At 39.4% G+C, this 27,871-nt stretch overlaps 11 protein-coding genes across 11 annotated transcripts; 1 reads left to right on the top strand and 10 right to left on the bottom strand.

Moving 5' to 3' along the window:
- Positions 1 to 3: 3 nt before the first annotated feature.
- V1514DRAFT_334051 (uncharacterized protein) lies at positions 4 to 1,329 on the bottom strand. Its single transcript, XM_066928145.1, has one exon. It carries the CDS (start codon positions 1,243 to 1,245, stop codon positions 157 to 159), a length of 1,089 nt encoding a protein of 362 aa, XP_066782314.1. The 5' UTR covers positions 1,246 to 1,329; the 3' UTR covers positions 4 to 156.
- A 981-nt stretch (positions 1,330 to 2,310) lies between these two features.
- V1514DRAFT_125059 (uncharacterized protein) lies at positions 2,311 to 4,241 on the bottom strand. Its single transcript, XM_066924433.1, has 3 exons — positions 4,193 to 4,241; positions 3,215 to 4,122; positions 2,311 to 3,151 (listed from the first exon to the last, which is right to left on the bottom strand). Exons 2-3 carry the CDS (start codon positions 3,841 to 3,843, stop codon positions 2,599 to 2,601), a joined length of 1,182 nt encoding a protein of 393 aa, XP_066782313.1. The 5' UTR covers positions 3,844 to 4,122; positions 4,193 to 4,241; the 3' UTR covers positions 2,311 to 2,598.
- Positions 3,912 to 4,685, bottom strand: V1514DRAFT_334043 (thioredoxin-like protein). The gene is made up of 3 exons (XM_066928144.1): positions 4,556 to 4,685; positions 4,188 to 4,479; positions 3,912 to 4,122 (listed from the first exon to the last, which is right to left on the bottom strand). Exons 1-3 carry the CDS (start codon positions 4,597 to 4,599, stop codon positions 4,063 to 4,065), a joined length of 396 nt encoding a protein of 131 aa, XP_066782312.1. The 5' UTR covers positions 4,600 to 4,685; the 3' UTR covers positions 3,912 to 4,062.
- A 3,236-nt stretch (positions 4,686 to 7,921) lies between these two features.
- On the bottom strand, positions 7,922 to 8,983 carry V1514DRAFT_283138 (L-Aspartase-like protein; the record flags this gene model as incomplete). The annotated part of the gene is made up of 2 exons (XM_066925114.1): positions 7,922 to 8,312; positions 8,346 to 8,983. Coding segments are annotated over 2 exons (1,029 nt in total), but the record flags the coding sequence as incomplete, so codon positions are not given.
- V1514DRAFT_334033 (uncharacterized protein) lies at positions 8,539 to 9,379 on the bottom strand. The gene has a single exon (XM_066928143.1). It carries the CDS (start codon positions 9,248 to 9,250, stop codon positions 8,993 to 8,995), a length of 258 nt encoding a protein of 85 aa, XP_066782310.1. The 5' UTR covers positions 9,251 to 9,379; the 3' UTR covers positions 8,539 to 8,992.
- Positions 9,380 to 10,733: 1,354 nt separating this feature from the next.
- Positions 10,734 to 11,813, bottom strand: V1514DRAFT_334024 (NAC domain-containing protein). Its single transcript, XM_066928142.1, has 3 exons — positions 11,699 to 11,813; positions 11,167 to 11,340; positions 10,734 to 11,094 (listed from the first exon to the last, which is right to left on the bottom strand). The coding sequence occupies exons 1-3, from the start codon at positions 11,742 to 11,744 to the stop codon at positions 10,838 to 10,840; spliced, it is 477 nt and encodes a 158-aa protein (XP_066782309.1). The 5' UTR covers positions 11,745 to 11,813; the 3' UTR covers positions 10,734 to 10,837.
- Positions 11,814 to 12,573: 760 nt separating this feature from the next.
- Positions 12,574 to 14,069, bottom strand: V1514DRAFT_368733 (uncharacterized protein). The gene is made up of 2 exons (XM_066929915.1): positions 13,583 to 14,069; positions 12,574 to 13,465 (listed from the first exon to the last, which is right to left on the bottom strand). The coding sequence occupies exons 1-2, from the start codon at positions 13,698 to 13,700 to the stop codon at positions 12,666 to 12,668; spliced, it is 918 nt and encodes a 305-aa protein (XP_066782308.1). The 5' UTR covers positions 13,701 to 14,069; the 3' UTR covers positions 12,574 to 12,665.
- Positions 14,070 to 16,225: 2,156 nt separating this feature from the next.
- V1514DRAFT_124905 (uncharacterized protein) lies at positions 16,226 to 17,558 on the bottom strand. Its single transcript, XM_066924432.1, has 3 exons — positions 17,335 to 17,558; positions 16,443 to 17,243; positions 16,226 to 16,385 (listed from the first exon to the last, which is right to left on the bottom strand). The coding sequence occupies exons 1-3, from the start codon at positions 17,411 to 17,413 to the stop codon at positions 16,282 to 16,284; spliced, it is 984 nt and encodes a 327-aa protein (XP_066782307.1). The 5' UTR covers positions 17,414 to 17,558; the 3' UTR covers positions 16,226 to 16,281.
- A 3,755-nt stretch (positions 17,559 to 21,313) lies between these two features.
- V1514DRAFT_124816 (OPT oligopeptide transporter protein-domain-containing protein) lies at positions 21,314 to 24,040 on the top strand. The gene has a single exon (XM_066924431.1). It carries the CDS (start codon positions 21,352 to 21,354, stop codon positions 23,941 to 23,943), a length of 2,592 nt encoding a protein of 863 aa, XP_066782306.1. The 5' UTR covers positions 21,314 to 21,351; the 3' UTR covers positions 23,944 to 24,040.
- Positions 24,041 to 24,138: 98 nt separating this feature from the next.
- On the bottom strand, positions 24,139 to 25,806 carry V1514DRAFT_283146 (major facilitator superfamily domain-containing protein; the record flags this gene model as incomplete). Its single annotated transcript, XM_066925115.1, has 2 exons — positions 24,139 to 25,453; positions 25,526 to 25,806. The coding sequence occupies 2 exons, from the start codon at positions 25,804 to 25,806 to the stop codon at positions 24,139 to 24,141; spliced, it is 1,596 nt and encodes a 531-aa protein (XP_066782305.1).
- Positions 25,807 to 26,469: 663 nt separating this feature from the next.
- On the bottom strand, positions 26,470 to 27,621 carry V1514DRAFT_283039 (uncharacterized protein; the record flags this gene model as incomplete). The annotated part of the gene is made up of 2 exons (XM_066925112.1): positions 26,470 to 27,129; positions 27,193 to 27,621. 2 exons carry the CDS (start codon positions 27,619 to 27,621, stop codon positions 26,470 to 26,472), a joined length of 1,089 nt encoding a protein of 362 aa, XP_066782304.1.
- Between the last annotated feature and the right edge of the window lie 250 nt (positions 27,622 to 27,871).

The raw sequence follows: 27,871 nt of genomic DNA, 5'->3' as shown, positions 1-27,871 counted from the left end.
TTACATTGATTTAATATAAAAAAAAACGTATACAATATGGGTTAATTTTCTACCTTCTATTTCCAATGTGTATATAAATGTATAGTCCTATATCCTCGCAAGCAGTTTAAAAAAATTTTATGAATCCAAAAAAAATAAATCTATATTATATGTAAATTAATTTGTCTTCTTCTCATCTGAATCGCCAGCGTATTGTCGATCATCATCGTCTTCCACAGTTTGCACGATACGTTCCATCTCGTTAACTTGTTTGGACCATGTCTTTTTATCCATTTTAGCTTGAGAATCAAATAATGAATTTTCCGGCCGTCGGTACGACCCACCAATGCGGTCCCACAAGGTTGTGAATTGGCCATAATTATAATTAAAATATAAATGATGTAACGTGTGACAGGCTGCTCCGTTCACGACCGGATTGTTGGTCATGTACTCGCCATCGTGAATCAGCACGGTCCAAATATTAATAAACGTAAACAAGATCAGGTACGAGATCTTATGCAAGGGGAAAATAAACGGGAAAATATGATAAGGTAATGATTGCAAGTAGCCATCAATCGGATGAAACGCGTGCGAAGCGTATGGGGTTGGCATGATCCATTTATGATGTGGCTTGTGGAAGGACTTGTACAAGGACGGATGATGCAATCCTCGGTGGATCAGGTAAATGCCAAAATCCGTAAACGCGATAAACAACGGGTATTGTGCAACAAGATGCCAAGAAGGATAATCATCCTTGTTCCAATACAATAATGAATAACCGTGCAACTCGGCCAAGAACCATGGCACCGTGTACAAGGACATGAGCGGTATCGAACTCATGGTTTGTTGAATTTCCAACCGCATCTGATTTTTAAGATATTTGGGATGATTGAACGTGCGCTTGTCAAATATAAGCAGGTATGATAATGATGCAAACGTGAAATAAATCAAAATGCCAAAGATCCAGGTAATGAAAAAAAGCGACACGGCTTGCCGTGCCAGGTTCGTTCTTGCAATCGTGGTCAAGTACGCGGTCGCCGGTGCTTCAATTAACGTATACTCATACGGACTTTGAGGAATAAAGCTCACGTTACTATTGAATAACAGGTCGAACGTGCTCGTGGTAGTTTTTTCCACCAATTGCTGTTGCAATTGTTGCTGTTGATGCTGCAAAACAAGCCCGGCTACCGCCGGGGGCAGCGGGAACAACTTGGCATACAAGTGATCAAAAAAAAACGTGTCGCAAACTTCAAGAACGATATCCATGATTTTATGGCTTTAATCTGAGAATTTCCAACGACCCAAAATCGAACTGTCGTAAACGAGGAATTGAATCGTGACCTGCTCTGGTCGTTCTTTATCTTATAATTCATCATCAGCCCAGGCCATAATCGGCAGTTCCAACTGCACCAACGTCGTTGGACTTACAACCGTCAGGCCACATTCGTATTTTTTATTTTTCTTGCTCGGCCCGAACGAAAAAAACTTACTTCGTATTCGCTTCGTATTAGTAAGTAATTACATAATGACAAGACAATTGCTTGCAACATGGAAACGGTTACGATAGAGCAGTTTTACTTTCAATCATCGCTGGCATATGGATTGGCACCGCCATGGTCTTTATAAGTATGTAAAAGTAATTAACGGTCAGATTTTTTCAATTTACTGTTTGGCAAACTCGTCTAGAATGCTTTTGCGGGAACTTATTGTTTAACGTTGTACTTGAAGAATGATTATATTATGCTTGCTTGAAGCAGTTAACCCATTGGTTGGGCAAACACCTCTACCATCTTGACCGTCTGAACTCGGAGGCCGTGCAAACCGTGCAAAATGATCATGAAGAACCTGTTACAGCCGGGAGAGAAATTAGGTCATTTACAGGTGTCCTGCATCATTCCTACATTCATTCCTAAACCGGTTCGTTCGTTTCGGCATGCTTCATCTTTTGATTATTTATCGTACTTGCACTTCAGATTTTGGACGTGTTTTAACCGCATGCTGTTCTTGAAGGCGAAAATATTGATAAACCAAGGAATGCGCTGACTCTTGCCTTATGGTATGCGACATATTTTTAACAATTTTGCAATTATATATTAAACATAGATATATATTGTTGGGTTTGTAGAAAACTGAGAGACAATAGATGTAATTGCCGTGCCTTTAATATCAATAATCTCACGGTACAACAGTCACGCTACAAATATTTTCATCACTTCAACCTCCTGTTCTGTGACACTGTTGCCATGATTCGTGAAGCAAAGTACGGGTTTATGAATCTATTTTATTCTTGTCACACAAATCATTTTCCCTTCGCGTATCATGTCCGCTTCTTCTCGGGCTATTATTCTCGAAACTCATCCGTAAAACATTAATGTTTCCTGAGAATATAGTATATACATTAGAATTCGTTACCGTCACGACACATGTTTTTATAAAGACCAAAAAAAAAAATGCTTTAGATTGTTATTAGTGCAAGCTTTTTAGTATATACAGTGAAGAAGTCCGGATCTTGTGATGAGAATGTACATGCCATGTTATGGAATCGTATTCGCGCCTCGCGTTCGCACTACCTTTTTGGCCCTCGTGTTCGTGTTCGTGTTCGCACTGCTTAGCTCCGGCCTACAAATTGCCAACATTGTCCATGGCTACGTCGTTCAGCAAATGCACGAATGGCACCATGGCAGCAAACATGGCAGCAATCTTTCCTGCTGGTTGCTTGCCAACCGCAAACTCGTGATCCGGCACCGTTCGCCGCACCGTGTAGCTCTTCAACCTCAACAACGCAATCTCGTCGTGGTCCTTCCCGTAACCTTTCGGGTTTTTTTTCAATGCGTCTTCTTGGTTCATGGCTACAAATTCGTCCACCACGGAAGACGTGTCGCTCTTGTTATTGTCATCTTCATGAAGACCAACAAAGACTTGCTTGCGCATGTCATCCGTAATTAGTACCTGCTTGAACCTCTCTGGATCGCGATCAAACAACCGCCGCATGGCTTGCAGGCCGTCAGGGTTGGTCTGAGAAATATGTCGCATGCCACCGGCAACCGTGATGTGGCCAGGTTCCAAATGCAAAAAATAGTGACCGTATTGACCTGCCCTGCCCGTGCGTGACCATGCTGCCGCCAAGTATGGCTTGTACAACGTCTTGTCGTTGGAAAACCTCACGTCACGACTTGGTAAACAAAAAAAAATTAGAACATTCTACGAATTTAACCATGGTAGCACGTAAACTCACTAAATTCGATACACCACATCCTTGAGTGGCAACGGCGGAATCTCTGGGTCAATCGCGTACAATTTTTCAGAAATAATTTCCACAAGTTGTTCAAAATCTTGCTTGGCTGCTCGATATTCATCTTCATGATCCCAAAACCAATCCCGATCATTATTTAATTTAAGATCTCGCAAGAAGTGTAACGTGTTAGGATGAATCGTGGGTGCGGAATATTCAATGCCATCTAAATCTCGAGCTTTCCGCTTGGGAATAAATATTTCCCTGCCATCAAACACTTCGTCATCATCTTGATTATTACTGTCGCGAGTTTTGGACTTTTTGGAACCTTGTGGTGATTTATTAGTCCAGCTTGGCTTCCGCTTAACATGCACTTTCTGGTCTTCGTATTCCTCATCTTCCTCATCTTCGCCATACTCATCCTCCTCCTCCTCCTCCTCCTCATCATCATCATCATCATCATCACCATTTGCATCTTCTTGTTCGAATTCACTGGCAGACTGGCCAATTGATTCCAGCTCACTCGAAACATCACTATCATTATCATCGTTATTGTGTTGAAAATACTTGCTCTTCGTACTCGATTGCCGGTCTCGATTTCTTGTAACGGTAGGTTTAGAACCTGCCATCATCCAGTATTTGTATCTAGTCAACTGATCGTTGACGTTTTATTTGCCGTGCATTGCAACATTACTTGTTACCAGCATGTATAGCGTTATTTACCTTCTACGATCGATCGCGCACAACCCCTGATCGCAATGTGCATCGATCAACTATTACTTTTATTCTACGGATAATGGACCCTAAAAAAATTGACCATACCATGCCATGAAGTTCATATATTCATAATTCTACTTATTCAAGGCTTCAATCAATTTCTTCAATCCATGCTCATCATTTCCCAAAACTGCCTACGTATAAATCTTATTAGCCAAACAAAGCAATGTTACATGCACTCATCGAATCATTCAAATACCTTGCCGTTTAACCAATCAACCGTGATCGGGGTTACCAATTTGCCTTCATCACCAGCTGCCGATCCTGCAGCTTGCAAAATGTTACTTGCTTCGTCCACGCCATTCGCGCCGGGCACGATCGCAGATACCTTTCCAACGCCACCACCAAGATATTTTAAGATTGTTCGCAATTGATCATTCGTCGGCGGCGTTGTTAAAATTTCGAGATCAAACTTTTTGGATGATTGTAATGATGCCTGATTTTTAAGGAAATTCAGCACCGTGATTGACGGTTGTGATTTGGCCGAGTGACTTTTAACCAAAAAAAAAAAAATTTTTTTTTTCTTTAATCACGATGAATACATGTATTTATTATTATAAAACTTACAATAATGTTATAACACTTCGGACTGAATTAAATGAGCTGAACATTTTTTGGTCGTTGGTTTGTTTCGATCCTGCAAAGCCGATGCGAACGATGTACTAAAATGGCCGGTAATTATGACTCTTTGCATCGCATAGTTAGCTGTTATTTAACTTAGCCATTTGTTTATACACTTGACGTCATAACTCCGCTTAATGCGCTTAACGGAAACGCTGGTAGTGACATTCACGTGACGTTTTTTTTGCAAGAATAAATTCCCGATACAAATTACGTAAATTATTAATATACATTATTATAATAATTTTCACGACAGAAATATTGTCGCATGTCGATACATACCTACACCCAAGTATGGGGCATGACCCGTCTATTTGAACAGCTCTTAATCTCCTCCAGCAAGACTCCATCCATCTTACGAGTAGCCAGATATCGTTCTATAAATTTGAGATTGCCTTTCGATAATTGATCTTCAAAAATCTCCGACATCCTGCGCCACTTTCCGAAAGTTTTCCACTTTGGCTTCGATGGACTCATCACCATCACTACTTTCCTTTTCGTCACTATCCATCTCCGAGCTGCTGTCCAACGAATCAGTTGCTGACTTTTCGGCATTATCTGGCGAGTTACCGTCTTCATATAATTGCCGTCGCGAGTATGCCATTCTTTGCACGTTCGTCGACAATGCTGTGATGGTAGACAAATTCTAGCAGCCATGATGAGCATGCGAGTTGTGCAACGTCGGTCAGTAAGGTTGCCGCGCGCACAAACTTCGCCGGTACGATTGTCCACGTTGTCGCATCCTAGTTCCCGGCGGTAGTGTTGCTCTGACTGAACGTCTAAGATTTGACCGGCTTGGTAACAGATGATGGTAATTGCAAGTTAAACGACGAAGCCAGCACATGTTGCAAGTCGTCGTTGTTGTCATGGACTGGGTTTTTAAACGACAACACTGGGACAAAAATGGGAATGGATTTCGAATTAAGAGTAACGACGTGGTTAGCCTGACGACGGCGATCAGGTCTGCCAGGAATGCGGACGTGACTGGCATGGCGGAACTGATCAAATTATTATTGATATTAACTACGACAATATTTGGGAGCAAACGAGGTTGTGCGCGCCAACCGCTGAAATGATTCAGATAAATGTTCGTTCAAAATGATCTTACATCGGTCTCGGTAAAGCCACGATGTCAGCTCATATCGGTTCAATCAGCGGGAAAGTGTATTTTACAAGAAAACTGATACAAATGAAACGCTTTCCATACATGTCTTTATTATATCTAATTACCAAATGTTGGTTCAATACAAAAATAAAAACCAAAATGACATATAATACATGAGTAGAAAAAGACTACTGACATAAAAATTGAAGTTTGGCATTCACTCGAGTGAAATATCCAAAACTTAATTCTTACCGAAGACTTGAAAAATCGAGCTACCCCTCACTCTATACACACAATTCTATTCCATTCCTCATCAAGAAATGCAAATGGACGCGGAAGAACGCAGATGGACGTCGAAGGATACAAATGTGACACAGGCATTCGGAGTAATATAAATATCAATTGAGAAGAGCGCAATGGGTATGCATCTGCAATATGAAAAAACCAATCGACACAGACGGACGCAGATGGGCACAGCTGAGAACACTGGCTTAAACATGTATAATAAAGAAGTTCATGCCGACTCTGCCCAAGTGTGGGTACTATCCTGCAAAGACTTCAAGTAAATACATCCAAGACCACAAATTTGAAAAGGAATTTAATGAACGCGTGTCACAACGTCTTGTATTGAATTCATGGATTTTTATTTACAAGAATGCTTTTTTAATTGAGAAAGTGTACTACGTACTTATCAAATAAAATAAAAAGCTACATAAATAGGCAACTTTATTTACTATATAAATAGAAAATATGAAATATTAGATTGCTTCTACATGACATGACTGAAAAAAACATCAAAATATGAATGTATCAATTTAGCAAGGAGACAAAAAAAAATTTGTTGGAAGCTTACTTAAAATGTACCGATCCGATTACATCATAAACAAAGAAAAACCATTTTTTAAAATTTAAATAGTGTAAATGCAAATAATTTGACAGAGGTATTCAAAATAAAATAATGTATGACAGGCCGGTTTGAAATATCTATTAACATGTCGTTTCGCCCCCGACACTTCCCTCTCCCAACTTTTGCAGACACAGAGAACTTTGAGCAAACACAGCAAGCAAGTGTCCAGAGGTTTTAAAGCAATAAATTTCTTTGTTCAACCAAATAAAATCAAATAAAATCACCAGAAAATACCCTAATAACGTCAGTTCAAACCCATTCAGCTCACAACATGAATCCGCCTGTGTAGTCGATATTCAAACGGCGAACTGCGTCTGCTCAAGTTTCACAATCATCACAACATAAAAAACCACAGAGCAATATTTTAAAAGCCACAGCCGCATCAGGAGCAGGAACGCATCGTTCACTCGCGTCGCCTGCTAGATCATGGTCTGAAGATACCTTGCCACATACCCCTAAACGAGTCCACTTTACAGAGGTTGACCAGGTTTTTAATATGATCCAGAGCCGATCGGCAAGATAGTGGTCATCAAATCCAGTCGTCATCGGTCATGCCGGCAATGGGTGCAAGGACAAGATTTTTGCCGTGCAGACCAACAAAAAAACCAAGGCGGCAACTAAGCACAACAGTAAGCGAAGTGCGCATTTTTACCAGGAACTCAGACTTGGTTGTCCGGTTGATGATGCCAGGTCGTCCAGCCGTCCCGTCAGCAAGGGCTTCAAGAAAGCCAGGCGGGTAGTCTCAAAATTCTTTCAATCCGTCCGTCATGTGCGCTAATGGCACATGACGCACATGACGGATGGGGATGTATATATATACCAAATCACGTCCCCCATAAGATGTATAATTTATTCATCACATTCACAGCATCATTCTACAATTCATCTGTTACTTTTCCTCGATAGGCTCCCTTCCCCGGCCGGGGGGAGGGGGGGGAAGGGGGGGTCTTTCTTCTTTTTCCTTTTTTTCGTATCATTTGCTGTCATATTTGTTAGTTTTTTTTTATAAAATGGTTTGTGATATTGCAAGGTATGTTATAGGGCGGTTGGAATGGAATTGATACCAGGTGTAAATAATGTAAGGTATAAGGTAATTAAGCAATTCATGTTGTCAATAATACATTCTCATTCACTTATTAAGTTAATTCAGACGTTTTCTTGACAGATGATTCAACCGCGCTTTTTTTTTTGTTTAAAGGTTCGCATTAAAGTCATCAAAATCACTACAAAATTATTAACTCTTGTTGAAAAAAATAAAAATAAAAAAAAAGGAACCTTCACTGTATTCTCTAAACACCGCTTAATGGTCAGTACCAGCGTTTTCGTTTAGCGCATTAAGCAGCTTTGAAGCTGTCATGTTAATGACCTTGCCGGTTATCTCCATGCCAGCTCTGCTAAGGAATTCAGGTCGCACGTCAGCCGGCTTCAGGCCATGGTCATTACAAATCTTGACATATCGTGCCATGACGTGATGAGCCTCGCGGTTGGAAACACAAACAGTTTGCTTCCTTACAAATGCATCAGCTAGCGCACTTGTTGCCGACCAGCTTTCCTGATGCTGCTGGTCGATGCGATCATCAAAGATCTGCAGTGTACTAACGATGCCCGACAGAAGCTGAACCATTTCGGTTGTTTTTGCAAGATATTGGTCCACAGGCACAGCTTGCAGTGCCTGATCGCCAGTCCCTTCACTACGAAGTGCAGACCAAGCTTATGCACCCCACTGAGTTGCCAATCCAGCCTCCCATTTTATTATTTCCAGCGTGACAGGATTAATCTTTTGTGGGAAAATGCTACTGGTGCCTTTAAAATCATCGCTCAACTTGAGAAGCTGTACATCTGACGACAAGCAGTAATGGAGATCACAGGCAAGCAAGTTTGCCGTGCTCATTGTAGCTGACAGCAGACAAGCCAGCTCTGCCGCATAAGCTGCGTCTCGTCCTAGTCTTGAATTGAACACCAGACCATCGCAGCCAAGAAGTTCTGCCGTTCGCATGCGATCAATATTCAAACTTGTTCCGGTAAGCCCAGCGGCACCGAGTGGGCTGCGGTTAACTCTTGAATAAGCACCAATTAATTGATCAATATTATCGTTAAACCGCTCAATTAAGCTTTCAAGAAAATGAGCCAAATTTCCCGGCTGCGCATGCTGCATGTGCGTGTATGTCATGAATTTATTGTTCTTGTGCTGTTTTGCAACGGCCAGCAGGTTTCGTTGCAGCGTGACAATGTTATTAATGAGACTCATCAAGCCATGTCGACAAGACAGCCGACGAACTGTGGTACCTAAATCGATGCGGCTAAGACCAATGCTCAAACAGCCAGCAATTTCGGAGCCAAGCACTTCCGTCAACCTGGATTCGATCTGAAATTAAAGCGTGCCCTTTAATGGATCAATCTTGAACGCATCCAGGCCTTGCCTGTCCATATTCCAAAGTGCCGGCACAAGCTTCTGCGCCTTTGCAATGGTGATGATGTTTTGCTCTTGCAACATCACCACGTGAACCAGGTTTACAATACAATATAAACCAAATTGAGGAATTTCGTCATTGATCATCGGGATAAGATCATGATCAAGGGCCAGGCGACATGGCTCTCTTGACAACCGGGCAGCAGTAAATCCTCCCATGTCGGTATTCTCACACACCTGTTTATTACAAAATCAAAAAAAAAAAAAAAATACTCCGTTGTGTGCTTGATTGGTATTATAAGCAATGTAAAAAACTTTTTTTGTCCAGATCAGGACTACGTGATCGGCAATCAGTGAGGAATCAGCGATCAACGATCAACCGTCTTAACCAAGTTGACCAAGTTGACCAAGTTGACCAAGTTGACCAAGTTGACCAAGTTGACCAAGTTGATCAATCGCCCTGGCGATAAATTTTTTGGCATCATGAACTCGCTAGCGGTTACATTTGATCAACCGCAACTGTTCGAAAAAAGATGTGAACAGGATATAATCATGCAGCATGCAGCATGTATCATGTATGGACGGGTAAAACAAACGACAGCGCACCTTTTTTTTTTTTTTTTTTTTGGCCCTATAAAATTAAAAATAACATTTCGTGTGCTTATTCTATTACAGCTCGTTTACACAGATAATAAACCATTTTGTATGCTGCATAAAAAATTCTGTGCAAATTTTTTCACGTCATGATCATTACTGACCCAGGTTTCATCAAAATGTAGATAATTTATTAGTAATCTTTGCAATATAAGATCCTTTGTCCTGATATTGTATATATAAAAAGAAATCATTTTTGCTTCGAAGAATTATTTACTTCCCCGACCCCGAATTTAACGCGTTTATTTTTTTTTTTTTCAAAATTTAAGTCAAGATTAACTGTCAAGCAAGGAATTTGCATTTGATCAAGTGTGTGAGGATTACGGCTCGAACAAAGACTCTTATCCAAACTCTGAGAAGATTCACATGAAAGACGGAGTGGACCCGCATCGTAGCAGGCAGATCAAGTTTGACGACCGCTACGTTGGTTTTTTCACGATTATTGAACAGATTATCCTGTTGCTTTTCGACTTGATCTGCCTACTACGATGCGGGTCCACTCCGTCTTTCATGTGAATCTTCTCAGAGTTTGGATAAGAGTCTTTGTTCGAGCCGTGGTCCTCACAAAGTGATACTTTCCTGTAATGATATAAATGCTGCTATCATTTCGCATTATGCTGCCAAAACTGAGACTGGTTCGTTTGCCTGGTAGTATTTGTTTATGATACTGTTATTTTACTGTACAACAGGACAGAATCGGATGACACATAACCTGTACATTTTCTTAGCTGTTTTAACATGGGTCGATTGATAAATGCTTAAACCAGATTTAATTATATGATTTCGGTATCATGATTCCTATTATTGCCAACTTACCGATTCATTTAGTTATTTTGGGATATGTAAAAGTCGGGATCTGTAGATAGATCCAAATGAGTACGTCTGTTTTCGAGCACATCAGAATATGCAAGCCCATTCATCTATCTATAAAGCGCTATTAATTCAATTTACGGAAAAAAAAATAAGAGTGTACATCGAAAGCATTCGTGGTATAATCAATCATAAACGAACAGAATTTTAATATACTTTGGTTCAGAAATATTGAATGAAAAAAAAAAAAAGATAGATATTATCCCAATTTTACAAATATTATAATAATTGTTTTTTCTTGTTCAATTGTTGTAATTATTGTTTGGTTTCCATTTTTTTTATTTACTCGACTTCGGCTTCAGCGTCTTTGCTACCATCAAAGTTCTCTCCCGAGACAAGATCGGGAATGTCCTCATCATCCTCATCACCACCTTCTTTGTTGTTAAGCTGTAATGACTGATATTGCTCAGCTATTCTGCGCAGGCTAGCAAGCGAATCCGGTCCCAACTGGCTAAGAATGCCAGGCAAAAGCTCGGTCAATTCCTTGTCTTCACCATTACCATAAATGGCAAACGTGTTGGATGGCACCGAAGCTTGGACTAAAATAAATATGTTCGCATCATTCCAAAAAATAATAGAGAAATATAAAATAGCAGAAAAGTATGTCATACCTCTTGGGTTAGCGAAATGAGTAACCTTGCCATCATCTCTGAAAAAGTTAACCTCTTCAATTCCAGTAATGCTCTGAACGTTTAACTTGCTAAGAGCAGTTTGCAACTTCTTGTCATCAACGACGGAATTCTTGGAAACCTTCTTGGTGGTTCTTCGGGGAGTACCCTTTCCACTATTAAACAGCAAAAAAAAAAAAACATCAACATTAGCTTGATAATTAAAAATAAAATAACAATGATTCTGGATCTCAAGACAATTCAGAATGATTTTAAGAATTGATAATCTTCCTGATTGGTCTTCTGTCGGACTCCTTCGTCTCGCCTCCCCCACACAGTCACGTCCAAATTCCAACCTGATCCGCAACTGAATATATCAAATAAAATAAAAAATCAAACATACCCTATACAAAAAATAAAAAAAAAAAGTAACGAATCGTTAGTTACAATGCTCAAAATCTTAAACAAACCTCATGTCAGGAAGATAGGACAGCCCTTCATGAATATTCAAATAAATATGAAAAAAAAAACTTACCGATTCTCACTGCTTGTTGAAGCTTAGCCAATTTAGCCGCATCCATTGTTATGAAATTTGTAAATTGATATTAAAAAGGATGGATTGAAAAAGAAGCGAGGAAAAAAATCCAATGTATTGAAGGAACCCAACCCGCTTCACGAAACTCTCGTAATTTCCTAATACTTCACACTTTCCCGCCCGTGCCTTTCCTTACCTCAGTACTTTACGCCTTACCCTGGTTTGGCCTGCTAGGGCTAACGCTGGTGGTTTACTAAAATGTTGCCCTAATTAGCTGCCGCTGCGATTGGCTTGTGAATCGTTATATGCGTATACCAAAAAAAAAAAAAAGCAGTCACGTAATAGCGTAAGTTGATTTGTTTTTGACTTAAGCTCTTATGTAATTGGCATAAAGTTTTTTATTTTTTTTTAACGTTGCTGTTGAGTTTTGCTTGATTTGAAATATTTCCTAATTTGGCGACCGCTACGGTACGTAATTTTTTTGCATACCGAAGTAATATAATTGCAATTCTTTATTTTTAAGTAGCTTTCTGGCCAATTAATGTACGACTATTTCATCACTTAACAAAAATTTTAAATTGCCTTTGCTACCAGTAACTATATATACAGTATAATTTATGCCCTAAATCATTGTCCGTCTTTGGCCCGTAACTACTGAGCGCTGGCGAAAGCCGTAAGTCGTTGAACGTCAGAAACTTTATATTACGACGTGCGACGTGTAAAAATCGCCCGATCTACGCATGCATGTACATGACAAAGGCATCGTGACCCCGGCAACTGCCGCTGTCCGCCAGTGTTTAGTTAGGGGCAAAAAACAAAATGTATATAAAAAGGAGGTCGTTAACCCCAGAGAATATTTTCTTGAACCTTGGCTATATATAATCCACATGTAATGGTATAATTGAGTCTTACTCGACGTATATACACATACCATTTTTTTTATTTGCAAAAACTACCATGAGCTTAACTAGCCCGGAGGATAATATTCTGGTTGAGGAGATTTTGGCTGTTGTTGTTGTTGATAATAATGATTTTGATACCGTTGGTACTGTTGTTCTTGTTGTTGTTCTTGCTGCTGTGGATCATATTGCAATTGCGCCATGCCTGGTGGAGATGTGTTTTGTTGTTGTTGATGGTAATATGGGTCTAGCTGCAGCTGCATGGATGGAAGAGAGTACTGATCAAAATATAGCGGCTCTGTTGTTGGCATCGCACGCACGCTCCCACGATGATCCCATGCTCGAACATCAAATCCTCCAGGCAACGGTAGAGGATGATGCGCAAGCTGGTGTTGGTATTGTTGACGCAGATAATATTGTTGCGGTTCCTGTTGCGGTTCCGGTTCTAGTGGCTGTGATTGTTGCTGGAACGTATGACTCGTTTCAGGATTGCCAATTGTGTGCTGCCAGAATGGCAAAGCCCGATCATGCATGAGCTGTTCTTGCTGCTGTTGTTGCGGTTGATGTTGTGGTTGATGTTGCTGCTGTTCATACTGACGGAGTGAGGATTCTTGAAAATCAAGCACGTCGTACAGTGAATACATTTCCATCAATTGTCTCATGTCATCATGGAAATTTGCGAAACTAATATTCACATAGGTAACACTTGGATAGAAAGTATCCGGAATTTGCACCGTCCTAGCAGCACGATCTTGCCATCTTAATACCAAGTTATAACCTTCACACTTAATTTTCATCTTTTCGCAATTTTCACAAGTTGGCCACCGCTGATCACAGCGTTTATGCCTGGTTCGACAAGTTTGACAACCTTTAAATATTTCAAACAAGTTTGGATGGAAAGAAATCAATTGTCAGTAAAGCGAAAAAAAAAAAAAAATCGAAATAAATTAAATAAATTTTAAAAGAAAATATTGGATTTCAATACCATCACGAGATCGAGGTTCCTTGTCGTTTCTTTTTCTTTTCTTTCCATCACCTCCGGGACTGCCACCTCCGCCAATAATATGACTGGTTATGTTGCTGGTACCAGCCGTGGCAGACATACCCAGCTTGAAAATCGCGATTACGCGTTATCAAGCGAATTTCGCAATTTTTTGTTTGTTATCGTTCGAATGAGGTTTGAGAAAAATGCATTGACATAGAAAAATACCGTTTCTTAATCAAGCTTTGTGTGGGCAAGAATGCCAATTGAAAAAGAATCATGATAATAATAATGAATCATATCAATCAAGAAAATGCCCGACCCCGATTAAAAAAGTTCTTTTAGCGAGATTTGTTCAAAAGAATGCTTGACCGAGCAAGAATTAAAATTATGCTAAAATCAATAAGGAAAATAAAAATTCGAATACGATATATTCTGATAACTGCAAAAACTTGAATTTTTCAAAAAAGAAAAAAAAAATGGCGAGAATAGAAAATGCGTAGCTTTTAAGAACCGTTCATGAGCTGATGAATATAACTAACGCACGTGATGTTAACGAACGCGTAAATAAGCCAAGACGGCCGGAAAAAATAGGAAGGCAAAAAAGCAAATACTGAAAAGCACGTGTCCAAAAGTGTCAAAACTTTTGCCAGCCATGTTTTTACCATCTTGAAAATAAATTAAAAACAAGAAAAAATTCTTCTTTAAAAAAAACCGAGAAAAATGAATCCAATTTTATAAATTTTTTTTTTGCATATTACATATATTACATTGGGTACTACGATTGTAATGTGAAACAACAAAAATTAAAACGACAGTTAACGGTTACAAAAATTATACTTTTTTTTTTTTTTTTTTTTGATTTCTCGTATCCTAATTGTAATATATTTTGGCAGGGGTTTGAGAATTTTTTTCATAGTACTATATAGTTATATAATTTCCGTTTGGCAGGTGCCAAAAAAAAGTTTAAATGACTTGGCCAGTGCAGGCAAAGATTATCACTTTTCACTTACGCTTATTTTAAAATAAAAGAGAAAAAAAAAATTTTTTTTTTCGGTAACGTGCCTTGAAAAGAGACGTAAAATCATCTGCTGTTCATACGTTACGCAAGCTCAAAAAATATTTTTTCTCCATTTAGCGCGTCATGGCAACGTCATTGTCGTTGATTAAGTTTTTTTATGTCTTGATGATTTTTACTGTGATATATTCAAAGCTCAAAGATTATTATTGTAAACAGGTGCACGTGCGTACACGAACGTGGTTAGGGCATGTAAAGACTGGCGATCGTCCAATATTATAACCCGACCGATTAGGCAGACATAACAGGCTACGGAATGCCCAGCAATCAAGCAACTGTCCCTAACAAATGGTTTTTTTTGTTGATGAAAGATATATGGATGACATGGTATGTATACAAATAATGCTATACAAACCCCTGGTCATAAAATGAGCCGTGGGCTGCTGGTAGAAAGCTGTCGTGCGAGCAGAACTGCAAGCAAACAATATTGTGCAGTCACATGCTACAAACCTTTGCACGAAGCAAGCTGACCAAATATGTATGTATATATAATTATTCGCTATATAAATTATGGGCCACAGATATTTGTTGATGCGTTGACGCGCTAACTTGTTCGGGTTAATGGAACTTTATAAGCACACAGACATTTCGTTAAAACCCCGACGACAAAATGTGGTAGCGACAGCCGTTGTACCGTATTTTCTTTCCTGGAAGCTTTTCCGGCAGGAAAAAAAAAAAATGTGGGGAATACCGATGATGTATATCAATTAAAATTCTGAACTTACATAAATACGTTAACAGCATTGCATATACATGTGAGCCAAGCAAAAAAAATGGTAGCATGACCATTTTGTTTTTATTCTTTTTTTGTTTTGTGTTTTAAATTATAAAAAAGAAACGCCTTGGACTGATGTTTTATTTTCAAGACGTGTGTATAAATAAGTAAGTCAATTGACCATTCCATTTGCCCATCTTTTTTGTCTTGTCTAATAGCCATATCAGCCCCGGATCAACGGAAACCGTAAATTTCCATTAGTTAAGGGAAAAAAAAAAGGTGGAGTTAAAAATGGGTAAAGTTGGGGAGAGATCTTTCCTAATCGGGCAGAGAAAACGAAGAAGAAAAAAAACATAACCAAACTTTGTTGTATTTTGCTTCTTTAAATCGCCCGCCTAAGTTCGTTTTAAAAAATAATAAATAAAATTTCATATATTATGTATTGTCGATTATGTAAAATATAAACGACAATTAACTACTAACTTGCTAGCTTAATAATAATTTGTTTCCATATGCACAGGTTTTTTTGAATCAGCGCATTAGCCAAGATGTTATGCGCCACAAATCTCAATTTATACTTTGCTTTGGAGTTTTGCCCCCACGTTTCTCGATCGTGGTCCCTGGCAAGGGTCCTAGCGATCGCATCGAAAAACACCCAAACTTTAAATTTTCCCGATCCCACCTTTGCGTTACCGGTTGTTCTTCAACCGTGTGGGAAAGCCATGTGCAAAAAGCAAAACTGTAGGACAATGTACATACATTCTTTTCAAAAAGCAACATGTACTTTATGTACGTAGTATACAAAACCGAAACACTCCCAATTTTTGAAATAAAACAAAACATTAATCAATTCCTCACCCATAAACTCCTCATTACTTTTTTTTTTTTTTTTGGTTTGGTTCTGTTGATTTAAAAGTTAACGTAAGACACATCAACAAAAGACGGAATGAATGACGGTAACATGGCCATCATGGATAAATCCGTAAACGTCTCATTGCCGATCATATTCCAGTCTGATTGAAACTCATCAGCACATTTATACTTGGTATTGTAATTTGTTAAATAATTACTGTTGTTATTTTCGATAAACGAGATTGAGCCCGGTTGAAACGAATCATATTGCGTTATTTCGAACATACTTGTAGTTGCTGGTTTTGTTGTCATAGAAGTTGACCCAGATGTGGTCACCAGCGGCTGCAGTGATGAAGATGGTGGTGGTGGTAGTGATGGTGAAGTTGGAATGGCAATCGACGGCGTATCGTTTAATTGATCAAACATCGGCGTTGTGGCGGATCCAAGCACGAAATTCGCAGTAGTGATGTCAGGCAATGATGACTTGAAATTGCCTTGCATGGACAATGGCGTGAGTAACCCAGACGATCCTCGACTGCTGTGACTAGGTGACATGGTCATGTCATCACATTCATGACTGACTTGACTAAACTTGTCGTTGATGTTTAATTCTGGCGGTGACGGTAGCGGAGTCAATACCGTGAATGACTGCTGTGATGACGGCACGCCACCTGATTGAGGGGTCGCAATGTCTGACGACGACACTGATAAGGACATTGACAAGCAAGACGAACCACCATCGTCATTATCGTCGTCATCATCCAAAACGTCGTAAGGTGAGTAAATATCCAATAAGGCATCTATTTCACCACCGTAGCGTTCATAATCGCTGACTTGCAAATTAACATACCGCACGCTGCGATACGACGTGCTGGCCACCTCCGCAGTCTGCATCAACCGGTCCTGCCACCGCAATATAGACGCATATCCCTGGCATGGAATCTTGAGCCTTTCACAATTCATGCACGTGGGCGCGCGCTGGTCGCATCGCTTATGACGAGCCCTGCAAGTCAGGCAGCCTGCATTAATTGAACGTTAGCAACAACAAACAAAAATAAAATAAAATAAAATCAATCGTATGCATTGCATTGCATTGCATGCACTTCATACCTAATCGTGATCTTGGCTTTTTATCAATTCGACTCCTGGCCTGTCGATTCCGAGATGTAGAAGCTGGCCTGTGTCCCATGGCCAATAGTAATAAATTAAGTAAAAGCAAATAAACTGAGGAAGAAGAAGAAGAAAAAGAAAAAGAAAAAGAAAAAGAAAAAGAAAAAATAAATTGAACCAAAAAATCAGGTAGTTAAATCATTCAGGTATACATGTACATTATTTTTTGTTCACTTGATTGCATACGAATGAAAAGGACAGAAGGCGAGGTTTATATATCTCGTCAACTCCGGTTTGTAGATACCTATAAATTGGGGGCGTTTTGAAGTTGACGAAGGCCCACCCGGCAAAACAAATAAAGACCAGCTAACTACGTATTGCACGAACAAATAACGTTTAAAGAAAAGACGTACAAGGAAACGGGAGCAGCAATCCCCAAAGCGTCAGTTATTGACTTGCCCCCACCCATCCCATGTTGCTGCCTATAAAAAAGTTGGTGACCGATTCGGCAGCGTACCGTTCGTGCGGCGTTTAAAGTTTATTGCCACATTCCAAACCTTATTTTGGTTTTAAGTTTTAATATCGGTCTTAACAGGAACGGCAATGCACAGATCCAAACATAAACATTGGCTGAAACATGGACCGTGCCAAGTGCGCATGTACATGACACGTAGATGCATGTTACGTAAACACAAAGACAATGACAATGTGTGGATTTTAAGTTAAAAAAATCGTTACTATACTCGTAGCAAGCACATGGGTTCGTGGTTATCGTGTGCCAGTTGCTTGTATACCTGCGTTTGTCATTATATAATTATCCTCAAGTCCTGGATGGCTTGTCTTTTACAGAAATAAAAGAATTTGACTAGGCTATGTAGTTGACTCTGTGTATTTTTGAATTTCCATCTTGAACTAAATATCGTTAGCGATGTAATCAAGGGATAATAACTATTGCCATTGAGTACAAATTGTATGCCTCACTTATATTCTTAGATAGAGCTGTTCACGATTTGTACGCCTGGCAGGTTTGACAGATACAATATCCGCGTCTTTTTTTAACGGATAATTTGACGGATAATTGCCTGCATGGTTTTGGCTTACCAAATACGATATCCGCAAACCTGTGCTGAGATCCGTCATAACCCATCGTTCCCAATTAGGATTAGCTTCATAACGAACTAGTTAACTGCATAGTTTGCTGCGTTTAGGTCTTACTAAAATTTAAGAAACCAACATATAATACGTCAACAAGGTTTTCGGTAGCTTATTACACGGATAGAATTGCATACACTCATTACAACGAACCATATATCTCCAACACACATAATAATAAGAAAAATCCAAAACTAACTTCATACATCCAAATACAAATACGCATCCTCTTTGAAAGACACATCGCCCATTAGGATAAGCATCCTCAAAGTATCCGCGTTAATAGAATGACGCCGAATAGCAATAAGATCCCAGCCCGCATTAAATAGCCTCCTTCATAATACAATATTAAGGCAATAATTTTTTATTTCATTGGTCGCAAGAGAAAACTCATTACGTGAAAATTATTTGCAGATAATATCTGTCGGGTTTGCGATTTTGATGATTATCGTATGCGTTAAGCCTATAATTTAGCGGATAATTATCTGCAGGCTTTTGGCTTGACGAATACGGTTGACGGTTTGGCAAAATCCTGCGGATATCGTACAGTAAACAGCACTATATAATATTTTTTTAGGCACATGATGGAGAATGGTTAAGTGGAATAATTGGCAAACGGGATTTTAGAGAACATATGTACGTATACCAACCGATCAAATTTCATAAAAAGTACTCTCAATTAAGTCAGAATGGCTTGCATATTGCGAGAGAGAGGGTGTGGCTTAATTATGAATCAAAGAGTTGATACAGACCGGCGAATTCATTCAGGACTTTAGAAAGAGAAACCCATGGTCGCCAGTGGATCTTCTTCCGTATTTTGCAATACGAAACAATTTTAAAAAATATCAGTATTAGTTGACTTCTGTCCTCGTAATTAAGCCATATCCACCCTCTCATCATGTGCAAAAATCTAGAAACCATTCTGATTCAATTAGGAACGAGTCTTGTTACATTAAATCGGTTGGTATGGAACACATGTTCTCTGAGAACTCGATAGTCCTCTTTAAATAAATATTAGGAAAAAAATTCTTACCGTGTAGAGGGTGGCTGGCTCATATTTCCGTACCCACTGAACAAAATGGTACAAGTATTGGTAAGTAACGAAATCTGGATCTAATTTTTTTAAATTCATCAAAAAGGTAATCGATGGCAGCAGTCACCTTCTTTCACAAGTATCCATATCATCGATTGTCCATGCATATCGGCCCCATTTACATTTATTGGTACTAGAGTGTACATAGCTTAGGCATTTTGTTTCCAGTTTTGCCTTTACTAATTCATATGATGGTTTTTAACTAATCTCGGACCTCGGTGCTATTGGAATCTTTTCTCATCAGTTTTTTGAAATCTTTTCAACAAGCATAAGATTTTATTAGGTCATTGAGGCATTCTTTAAGTTGCTTATACGTAAGGCTTTTTGCCTTTCACCATGGCGGTAGAAACCGTCATATGGATGCCATTAATGTCGTTTTTTTTTTTTTTTTTTCATCTTATTGATTAATCAAGGCAAATTTTTGTAGTATGTCACTTATTCGCGCCGTCACGAGTCAAAAGAAAGATATACCACCAGCGTGGTCCCAAACTTGCTTGTAATGATGCCAAGTTATTATCACCTCATTTTGCATCTTCGCGCAAAAAATTACTTGCTTCAATATTCGGATTGTTGGCAGGTACAATTGAGAGGCACGAACAATATTATGTAGCGCACGCACCAATTTTATTGCAGTTATTAGATTTATCATTCATTGTATACGAACAAAGTCCCGAAAACCCATGCAAAAATAAAGAGAATACGGCTGCGATAACGCCAAATCCTTAGCTAAAACCTAAAATGCTACACGTTCTTTAGCTTTTGTTTAGCTAAAGATCTGTCCATGTACATTTGTATTCTAATACATTCCGGGGTTTTCGTCGGGCTTTTGGTTTCCCTGTATTAAGATAAAAAAAAAATCTGTCTGTCTGTCTGTGTTTGTTGTTAATGAACACAACAGCGATCGAAGAAAGGCTAAACTACTCAAGTATATTTGGTTTTTTCTAATTAATTATCTCAAACCGGCATTTGTTCAGTATTTCTGATATAGCATTTCCTTTGCGGCTCACTTTTTTCATTCAACTACGTGACATTGCTCCGGTGCGCCGCTTAATTGAAGTTTTACTGAGCATACCCTTTGTGGATTTACTTTTCGTTTATATTACAAATAATACACCGTAATTGCATGTTTACTACCATCGATGGTAGCATTCATAACCTGCACTTGACAATGCCAGAATTTTAAGATCAGAGTGCTTGACCATATTGTGATTAAGGATTATTAATAGGCCTATGTTTTATTTTGATTACCGAACTTCATGAATCGCTACACTTTTTTCCTAATGTTGTTTAAGAAAAAAATATATTGGTGTAACCGAACCGGTTCATAACTGTTCATAACTGGAGTGAAACAGATTTTGCGGTGCACTTTCAGATTGCATCACATTGTATTTCTACAAAGTTGCATTTACAGATTATATCCAGTATACGGCAGACACCCTATACGCAATATTATACATTTTTGTTCATTATAATGTACTAGCAAGTGACGCCTCAAATAGTTGAAACAACTTTTTTTTTTTTTGAAATGTTGTGCCGGAAGTGTTCGGCTTTATGTTGCAGCGCTCTCACGCTCTCAACCTGCAACAGCTACTCGAAAACGTAGGATATATATACCAGGATGATTCCGTCTGTGTTAATGGTGTTGAAAAATTAAGAACACGGCTTAAATTTCACTGAACTTTTATTTTAAAAGAGTTCTTTTGATTAAAAAAAAAAGGTAATGAACCAATTTTGCTGAATTTCATTATTAATGCTAATTCTCAAAGACCGAAATGGGAGGCGAATACAAGGACAAGTTAAATCAACTGGGTACGGTATCCGTGCTTGAGATTAACGAACTCGCGCCTGATCAATCGCTGTCCAATACGGAGAAAAAGAATGCATTGGTTAGCATTGAAGAAGCCTATCATCATGAGCCGGATGTTATAGTTGACCGTATTAAAGAATCTGGGGACATGGATGACATTTTGGCTGAAGATGCAGACTTCATCGTTGGCAAGGTTTATACCATCGATGTGGCAACGTCTCTTGAGGTGTTGCAAGAAGCCATTGAAGATTTTGGTACCGACATCAACTTTCCAGAAAAAACTCTTCAAAGATTAAAACTTCTTGTTCAAGGAGAAGACATCTATGGACAAGGGCCGGTGTTGTATGACCTTGATTTGAGACTTGAAGCTGCGATGCTTAAATTTCACTCTCCTTATCCTGAGGTGCGATCAGTTTGCAGTCCTGTGGATGATCCTACTATTCCCGTGGAGACGTTCCGTGCATATGTTATTGGTTTATTTTGGGTAATAGTCGGGTCTTTTGTTAATCAAATGATGGGTTTTCGCCAGCCGTATTTTACTCTTTCGGCTCAAGTAATTCAACTGCTTTCTGTTCCCTGCGGGCAACTTGCTGCTCGCATTCTTCCTGACGTTTCACTTTTTGGAATCAAGTTGAATCCTGGTCCTTGGACATTTAAGGAGCAAGTTTTTGTCACTATTCTTACAAATGTTGGCGCTCATGGAGCCATGTTTGTTTACTATGCGCCAACGATGCGGCTGAAATTGTTTTTGGGTCAAGAATGGATGGGTTACGGCTTCACGGTTATTATGGGATTAGGATGTGAATTTTTTGGAATGGGCTTAGCTGGCGTGCTAAGAAGATGGGCGGTGTATCCGGTAAAGTCTGTTTGGCCTACAATTTTGCCAACCCTTCAACTCAACAGGACTCTTCTTCTTCCAGAGAAAAAAAAGAATATCCACGGATGGACAATTTCAACCTACAAGTTTTTCAATATTCTTCTTGCTGGGTCATTTCTCTATTTTTTCATACCTGATTATTTATTTACAGCACTTTCGACATTTAATTGGCCAACTTGGATTGCACCTAAGAATAGAGACCTTGCATACGTAATGGGATCTCGCATAGGAATGGGATTTAACCCTATTAATACGTTTGACTGGTCAATCGTTAACTATTCGACGCCATTAGTTTTGCCATTCTATACGATTGCCAATCGATACCTTGGCTCATTTATTGGCGCCATTGTAATACTTATTATGATTTATACTAATTATAAGTATACGGCTTATATCCCGCCCAATACTGCTGATGTTTATGATCGATTTGGAAAGGTCTACAATGTTTCAAGAGTTTTGCAGAACGGGAAGTTTGATGCTGATCTATACAAGCAATATTCGCCGCCGTACATGTCAGCGGGGAATATAGTATATCAATCAGCGTCTTACGTCTTGGTTACTTTTGCATTTGTTTATGTGATTTTAAGTGAATGGAAAATATTTAAAGAAGCCTCTCAAGGTTTCATAAAGAGTCTGAAAAATCGTCAACTATCAAATTACGAAAGATACACCGATCCGGTATCGGTACTTATGCGACAATATCCAGAAGTGCCTGATTGGTGGTTTTTAATCGTGCTTGGGTTATCTTTTGTAATCGCATGTATCTCCATGGCTGCGTTTCCTACAACCACGCCAGTATGGGTCATCGTTGTTACTTATGTGATTACAATTGCTTTACTGGTGCCGTTCATTGTGTTGTATTCATCAACTGGGTATTTTTTATCATTTGGCGCCCTGGGAATGATACTTGGCGGCTATATGGCTCCCGGAAATGGACTCGCGTGCTTGTTTACTAGAATTTTTGGTGTCGGGGCAGATTGGCAATCAGAAACTTATGTTGGAGATCAGAAACTTGCCCATTATGCTAAACTCCCACCCAGAGCAGTTTTTCGAGCACAAATGCTGGCAACTTTGTTTCAGATTCTTTCTTCTGCTGGTTCTTTGGAATTTCTTGTTCGTGGTCTTCCTAATTTTTGCAGTTATACACAAGAATCACGATTTGTGTGCACGTTTGCACATACCCTATATGGCGATTCAGTCATTTATGGGTTTGTTGGCCCACATCGAACGTTTGACAACCTGTATCCAACTCTCAAATACTGTTTTCTTATCGGGGCTCTGATTGCAGTGCCATGTTTCTATGCCCGGAAGTATTTTAACAAACAATTACGGTTTGTTCATCCGGTTTTAATTTTAGGAGGATTCATGACGTTTGGTTCAACGTACAATCTTTCGTATTACACGCCGGGATTGTATGCTTCTTTCGTTTTCATGTATTACATCCGAAGAAGGTACCTTGCATGGTGGGCCAAGTATAATTACATCATGACATCCGCACTAACTGCCGGCGTGGCGTTTTCGGGAATCTTGATTTTTTTGGGATTGCAATATAAGCCCAAAAAATTAGTTTGGTGGGGAAATGAAGTTTCAACTGCAGGTGTTGATGGCAAAATGGTTGCAACATATCGAACTGCACCTGAAGGAGGATATTTTGGGTTGCCAGAGGGTAGCTGGTCATAAATATTTATAATTATGTTAATTAATGATTTTACTGTTGTTATTCAATCTATATTTTATACATATATGATCAAGCGCGGTTGGAGGTCAGACTGTATGTTGCATAAATATATATACTTATTTGTCAACGCAAAATTCGGCAGGGATATACAAGTGCATTTTAGTAATGTATGTTATCTACTAAAATTTATATTATATTTACAATACCTCTTTCCGTTTTTTCTGATCAACATCTGCAGACCATGCAAACTTGCTTCGCCTACGTAACCGTTCACCAAACCGATAAAACAAAAACGGCAATGGCACGCAAGCCAAGGTTAAAAACGCCAACAAGGCCGATGCCCAAGCATAACCTAAATTATCATACATTGAAACTGAAAATAAGGGGAATGCGGCAGCAAAACTGCTTCTCAAAAATCCATTGGCTGCTAACGCGGATGCTGAATATGGCCTGTAAGCTTCCACCAAATACGTAAACACGCCCGAAAACACAAGGATGATGCCCAAGCCAAACGGCACGCCGGACAGAATAGGTACGATATAATGAACCGACTTGTAAGTCGTAAACGCAAACCAAAACATGCCGATGGGGCAAAAAATTGAACCCACCATGGCCTGAGGCAATCTGAATTCCGGCCGGGCACCACCGTGTGATTCTGCCAATCGGGCATATTTTTTGCGCCAAACGTGTTCGGTTGATACGCCCAAGATAACGCCGACAAACAATCCCAAAAAAGGCAACCCCACGTGTTGACGTTCGAACCCATGATTGTTCATAAACACGAGTGGGAACGCTTGAAAAAACAGATAATTAATGCCCAATAAGATTGCGGTATACAAGCACAAGCTGAAAACCATGGGTTCCAAAAACAATAACTGAAACGGCCGCTTGCATGAAAACACCACGGTTCCCATGATCGATCGATCCAAGGTCTCGATCGGTGCATACAATTCTTGATTGCCAGTTTGCTTGCGCAATCGTTGCGCTTTCCATCTCAGCAACACGGGCGAATAAGTTTCCGGCACAAAAAAAAAGATCAAAATTAACATGACGCCGGTCCAAATAATCATCACGTAAATGATCCATCGCCAACTTAACCGATGAGCAATAAAATTACCAAACAATGGTCCCAAGCTCGGTCCCAAAAATGGTGCGGCAGTGAACACCATCATGGGTGCGCCTAATTTCTCCTTGACAAAACAATCCGATACCGTGCCTCCGGCTACGGCCATGAACGCACTGCCTGCCAATCCTGATAATAATCGATTAATTAATATGGCTTCAATATTTTTCCCAAAAGCAACCGGAAATTGAAATGCTAAAAAAAATGCAAATGACAACAAATAAATTATTCTCCTGCCAAAAAATTCTGACAATGGTGAATAAAACATGGGACCGGCACCCATGCCAAAGACAAACAAGGTTAATCCGGTAATTGCTTCAATCTCTTTGCAACCAAACTCCTTTTCGATTCCAGGATACGCAGCAGTATAGATTGAGCTTGAACATGCCCTAAAAGAAAAATAATGTTTAGCATGTACGCAATCTCGAAAAAAACCTGACTTGACATTTTTTTTCACTTACACGCATAAAGCACCAGTGCTGGTTATTAATGTGGCTACCCATTTGCGAATCAAGCTAAAATTTAATGGATTTGCCGGATCATCATCATTATCCCATGACACCAAATTCTTTTCCCTATCGGCTGGCACGTCTAACCCTGATAATTCTGACGTGCCTAATTTTTTTTCTTCATCATTATGCTCATTATCACCGTCATTATCATTATCATCATGTAAATTTCTTTGTCTGGTTTCTTCTGTCGTTATTTTTTCAAAATTATTCACGTTCAATTCGTCTTGCATATTTTTTTTAATTCCAAAACAACTCATCTATATATATATAAAACTTATGCTAAAAATTTTGATGCAGTATTGTAAATCTATGTATGTATATGCCAAATGCTGAAGCTCTTTGTATTCAAGAAAAAACAATCTTGTTTTTCATACATTAACGCCTTCGTGTTCTTCAATAATAATTAAATTTCTGATCAGATTTTATCTCGTGAACCAGTAAGAAAATCTTAAACAAGATTATGAATCAAACTTGTGATTTGAGTTATTAATTATTAATTGTTGTGCTCGGATGCTTCTTTTTGAAGGCTCGTGAGGTTGTTTTGCTCGTTTAGTAATGCCGCCTTCTGTTTGAAAAATTTTATTGCAACTTGATTTAATTAATTATTATTCCCAGCATCATGTAGAAAATTTTTATATTTAAAACACTATGATCTATTATATTCTTCCTCCTTTTGTACTCTTCGAAACAAGCTGGGTAGTTGAGTATATTATTGAAGAATTTTTGACTATACCGCATATGGCCCAACTTTGTCCCGCGAACTCAGGTGCAAAAATTCGAAATTACTCCATATTTTTACATACATCATAGTTCAGTACGTTAAATAATTGCATCACCAATAATATTTCGATATTTACAAGTTGCTAAATGACCATTAAATAACGACAACAGTTTTAAACCAATCCGAACCCTTTACAATTTTCAATTGCTTTGGTAAGCATATCAGCAAGTTTCTGCTTGCTGCTGTACTGTGGCAACAATAACCTGCCGAAACACGTCAACGCTGTCGGCAGGCGATCCGAATCCGGTCCGTTACGTTGAATAATAAACGCCAACGACGAAACTCCTCCTACAACCGGCACCCGTGCGCATGCGGTCACAAATTCAAGCAGGTTCCTCTTTTGATCAGCAGTGAACGAAGTAACGACTTGCCAAAACCATTCAATCACTTCGTGATCACGTGAATACCCGTCATCGTATTTGGTCACGGCTCGTAATTCGGTCATGTCGATGTCATCAATCTCCGTACCTTGAACTAATTGCTTTAATTCCATGGCCGAAAACATGTCAATCATTTGATTAGGCACGAGCATGTTAAATCCTCGTTTGAACGCAGTAAAAAAAGGTTCCACCGTGACTTCAGCCAAATATCGAATATACTCTTTCACGTACTCTTCTTTGTTCTCATTCGTGACCGGCTTATCGTCACCGTCAGCAGTCATTGGTATTGTAACCGGACCGTCAAGACCTTCAAATGTGTAATCAAACGACAAGCCTAGGTCCTTAACGTCGCCGTTGTACTCAAGTAATTTTCTTAATCCATTTGCCACTGACTTTATAACCGAAATTAGTACCGCAAAACCAAAAAAAAAAAAAAAAAAAAAAGGACAACTCACAGGGTAAATGTCTTGAATTTGATCAATCTGATTGATCTTTTGGCCGAGCAATTTCATGTACAGCATTAATGGAAACGAAACCCCAATCGTGTTACCATTGTATACGGCCAACCCAACTGTTGCGCCAATAATTTCAAACCGATCAACCGGATCTTGATAATCTTGCCAAAACCATGCCAATTGAGATTCCGCATCGACCGTGAAAAACCCCAATGCAGGATTACAAAATTGCTTGCCCAACACGGCAAAAAGTTCAACCTGCACGCCACCGTGATCGACTCCGTCCTCAAACGAATCAATCATGCGAACTTTTAATGGCTTGCGTAGCGTGTTGCAAGTTATGCTCCGTCGAACCGATGCGATCGCCGTGGCGGCAATGTCATCCCGCTTAACGTCCAGCACGCAATAAACTTGCGTGTTATTCCGCATCTCGTGTTCAAGCAATACTCGCAATGATGCCTGATGCACTGGAGAAGTCGACGGCGAAACTCGCACTGACGTTGACGTTGGCGTTGGCGTCGGCGTTAGCATTAGCGTTGGCGTTGAGGCCAATGTTGATGATGCTGGGCCCTGCCGCGGAGCAGCATAGGCGGACCGACGTATTTCTCGATCAGATGAAGATGGAATATACCGGGTCATAAAACTAATAAGCGCTGACATTGTGGTCGAATGACGAAAC

The sequence above is a fragment of the Lipomyces japonicus genome (assembly GCF_038497905.1).
Source record: "Lipomyces japonicus strain CBS 7319 unplaced genomic scaffold V1514scaffold_31, whole genome shotgun sequence".
Lineage (NCBI taxonomy): Eukaryota > Fungi > Ascomycota > Lipomycetes > Lipomycetales > Lipomycetaceae > Lipomyces > Lipomyces japonicus.
Note: the sequence above shows the minus strand (reverse complement) of the source record. Positions and strands in the feature narration are given on the sequence as shown.

Coding starts and splice junctions, on each gene's coding strand:
- V1514DRAFT_124905 (XM_066924432.1), bottom strand. CDS start 17,413: ATGGGACACAGGCCAGCTTCTACATCTCGGAATCGACAGGCCAGGAGT. Junction 17,244..17,334: donor AAAGCCAAGATCACGATTAG/GTATGAAGTGCA, acceptor CAATTAATGCAG/GCTGCCTGACTTGCAGGGCT. Junction 16,386..16,442: donor GTTTATCGAAAATAACAACA/GTAATTATTTAA, acceptor AGTTTCAATCAG/ACTGGAATATGATCGGCAAT.
- V1514DRAFT_334051 (XM_066928145.1), bottom strand. CDS start 1,245: ATGGATATCGTTCTTGAAGTTTGCGACACGTTTTTTTTTGATCACTTG.
- V1514DRAFT_124816 (XM_066924431.1), top strand. CDS start 21,352: ATGGGAGGCGAATACAAGGACAAGTTAAATCAACTGGGTACGGTATCC.
- V1514DRAFT_125059 (XM_066924433.1), bottom strand. CDS start 3,843: ATGATGGCAGGTTCTAAACCTACCGTTACAAGAAATCGAGACCGGCAA. Junction 3,152..3,214: donor GATGTGGTGTATCGAATTTA/GTGAGTTTACGT, acceptor TTGTTTACCAAG/TCGTGACGTGAGGTTTTCCA.
- V1514DRAFT_368733 (XM_066929915.1), bottom strand. CDS start 13,700: ATGTCTGCCACGGCTGGTACCAGCAACATAACCAGTCATATTATTGGC. Junction 13,466..13,582: donor GGAACCTCGATCTCGTGATG/GTATTGAAATCC, acceptor AAATATTTAAAG/GTTGTCAAACTTGTCGAACC.
- V1514DRAFT_334024 (XM_066928142.1), bottom strand. CDS start 11,744: ATGGATGCGGCTAAATTGGCTAAGCTTCAACAAGCAGTGAGAATCG. Junction 11,341..11,698: donor TCAACAAGCAGTGAGAATCG/GTAAGTTTTTTT, acceptor TGCTGTTTAATA/GTGGAAAGGGTACTCCCCGA. Junction 11,095..11,166: donor TCATTTCGCTAACCCAAGAG/GTATGACATACT, acceptor TATTTATTTTAG/TCCAAGCTTCGGTGCCATCC.
- V1514DRAFT_334043 (XM_066928144.1), bottom strand. CDS start 4,599: ATGTTCAGCTCATTTAATTCAGTCCGAAGTGTTATAACATTATT. Junction 4,480..4,555: donor CGAAGTGTTATAACATTATT/GTAAGTTTTATA, acceptor TTTGGTTAAAAG/TCACTCGGCCAAATCACAAC. Junction 4,123..4,187: donor TTGATTGGTTAAACGGCAAG/GTATTTGAATGA, acceptor ATTTATACGTAG/GCAGTTTTGGGAAATGATGA.
- V1514DRAFT_334033 (XM_066928143.1), bottom strand. CDS start 9,250: ATGGGAGGATTTACTGCTGCCCGGTTGTCAAGAGAGCCATGTCGCCTG.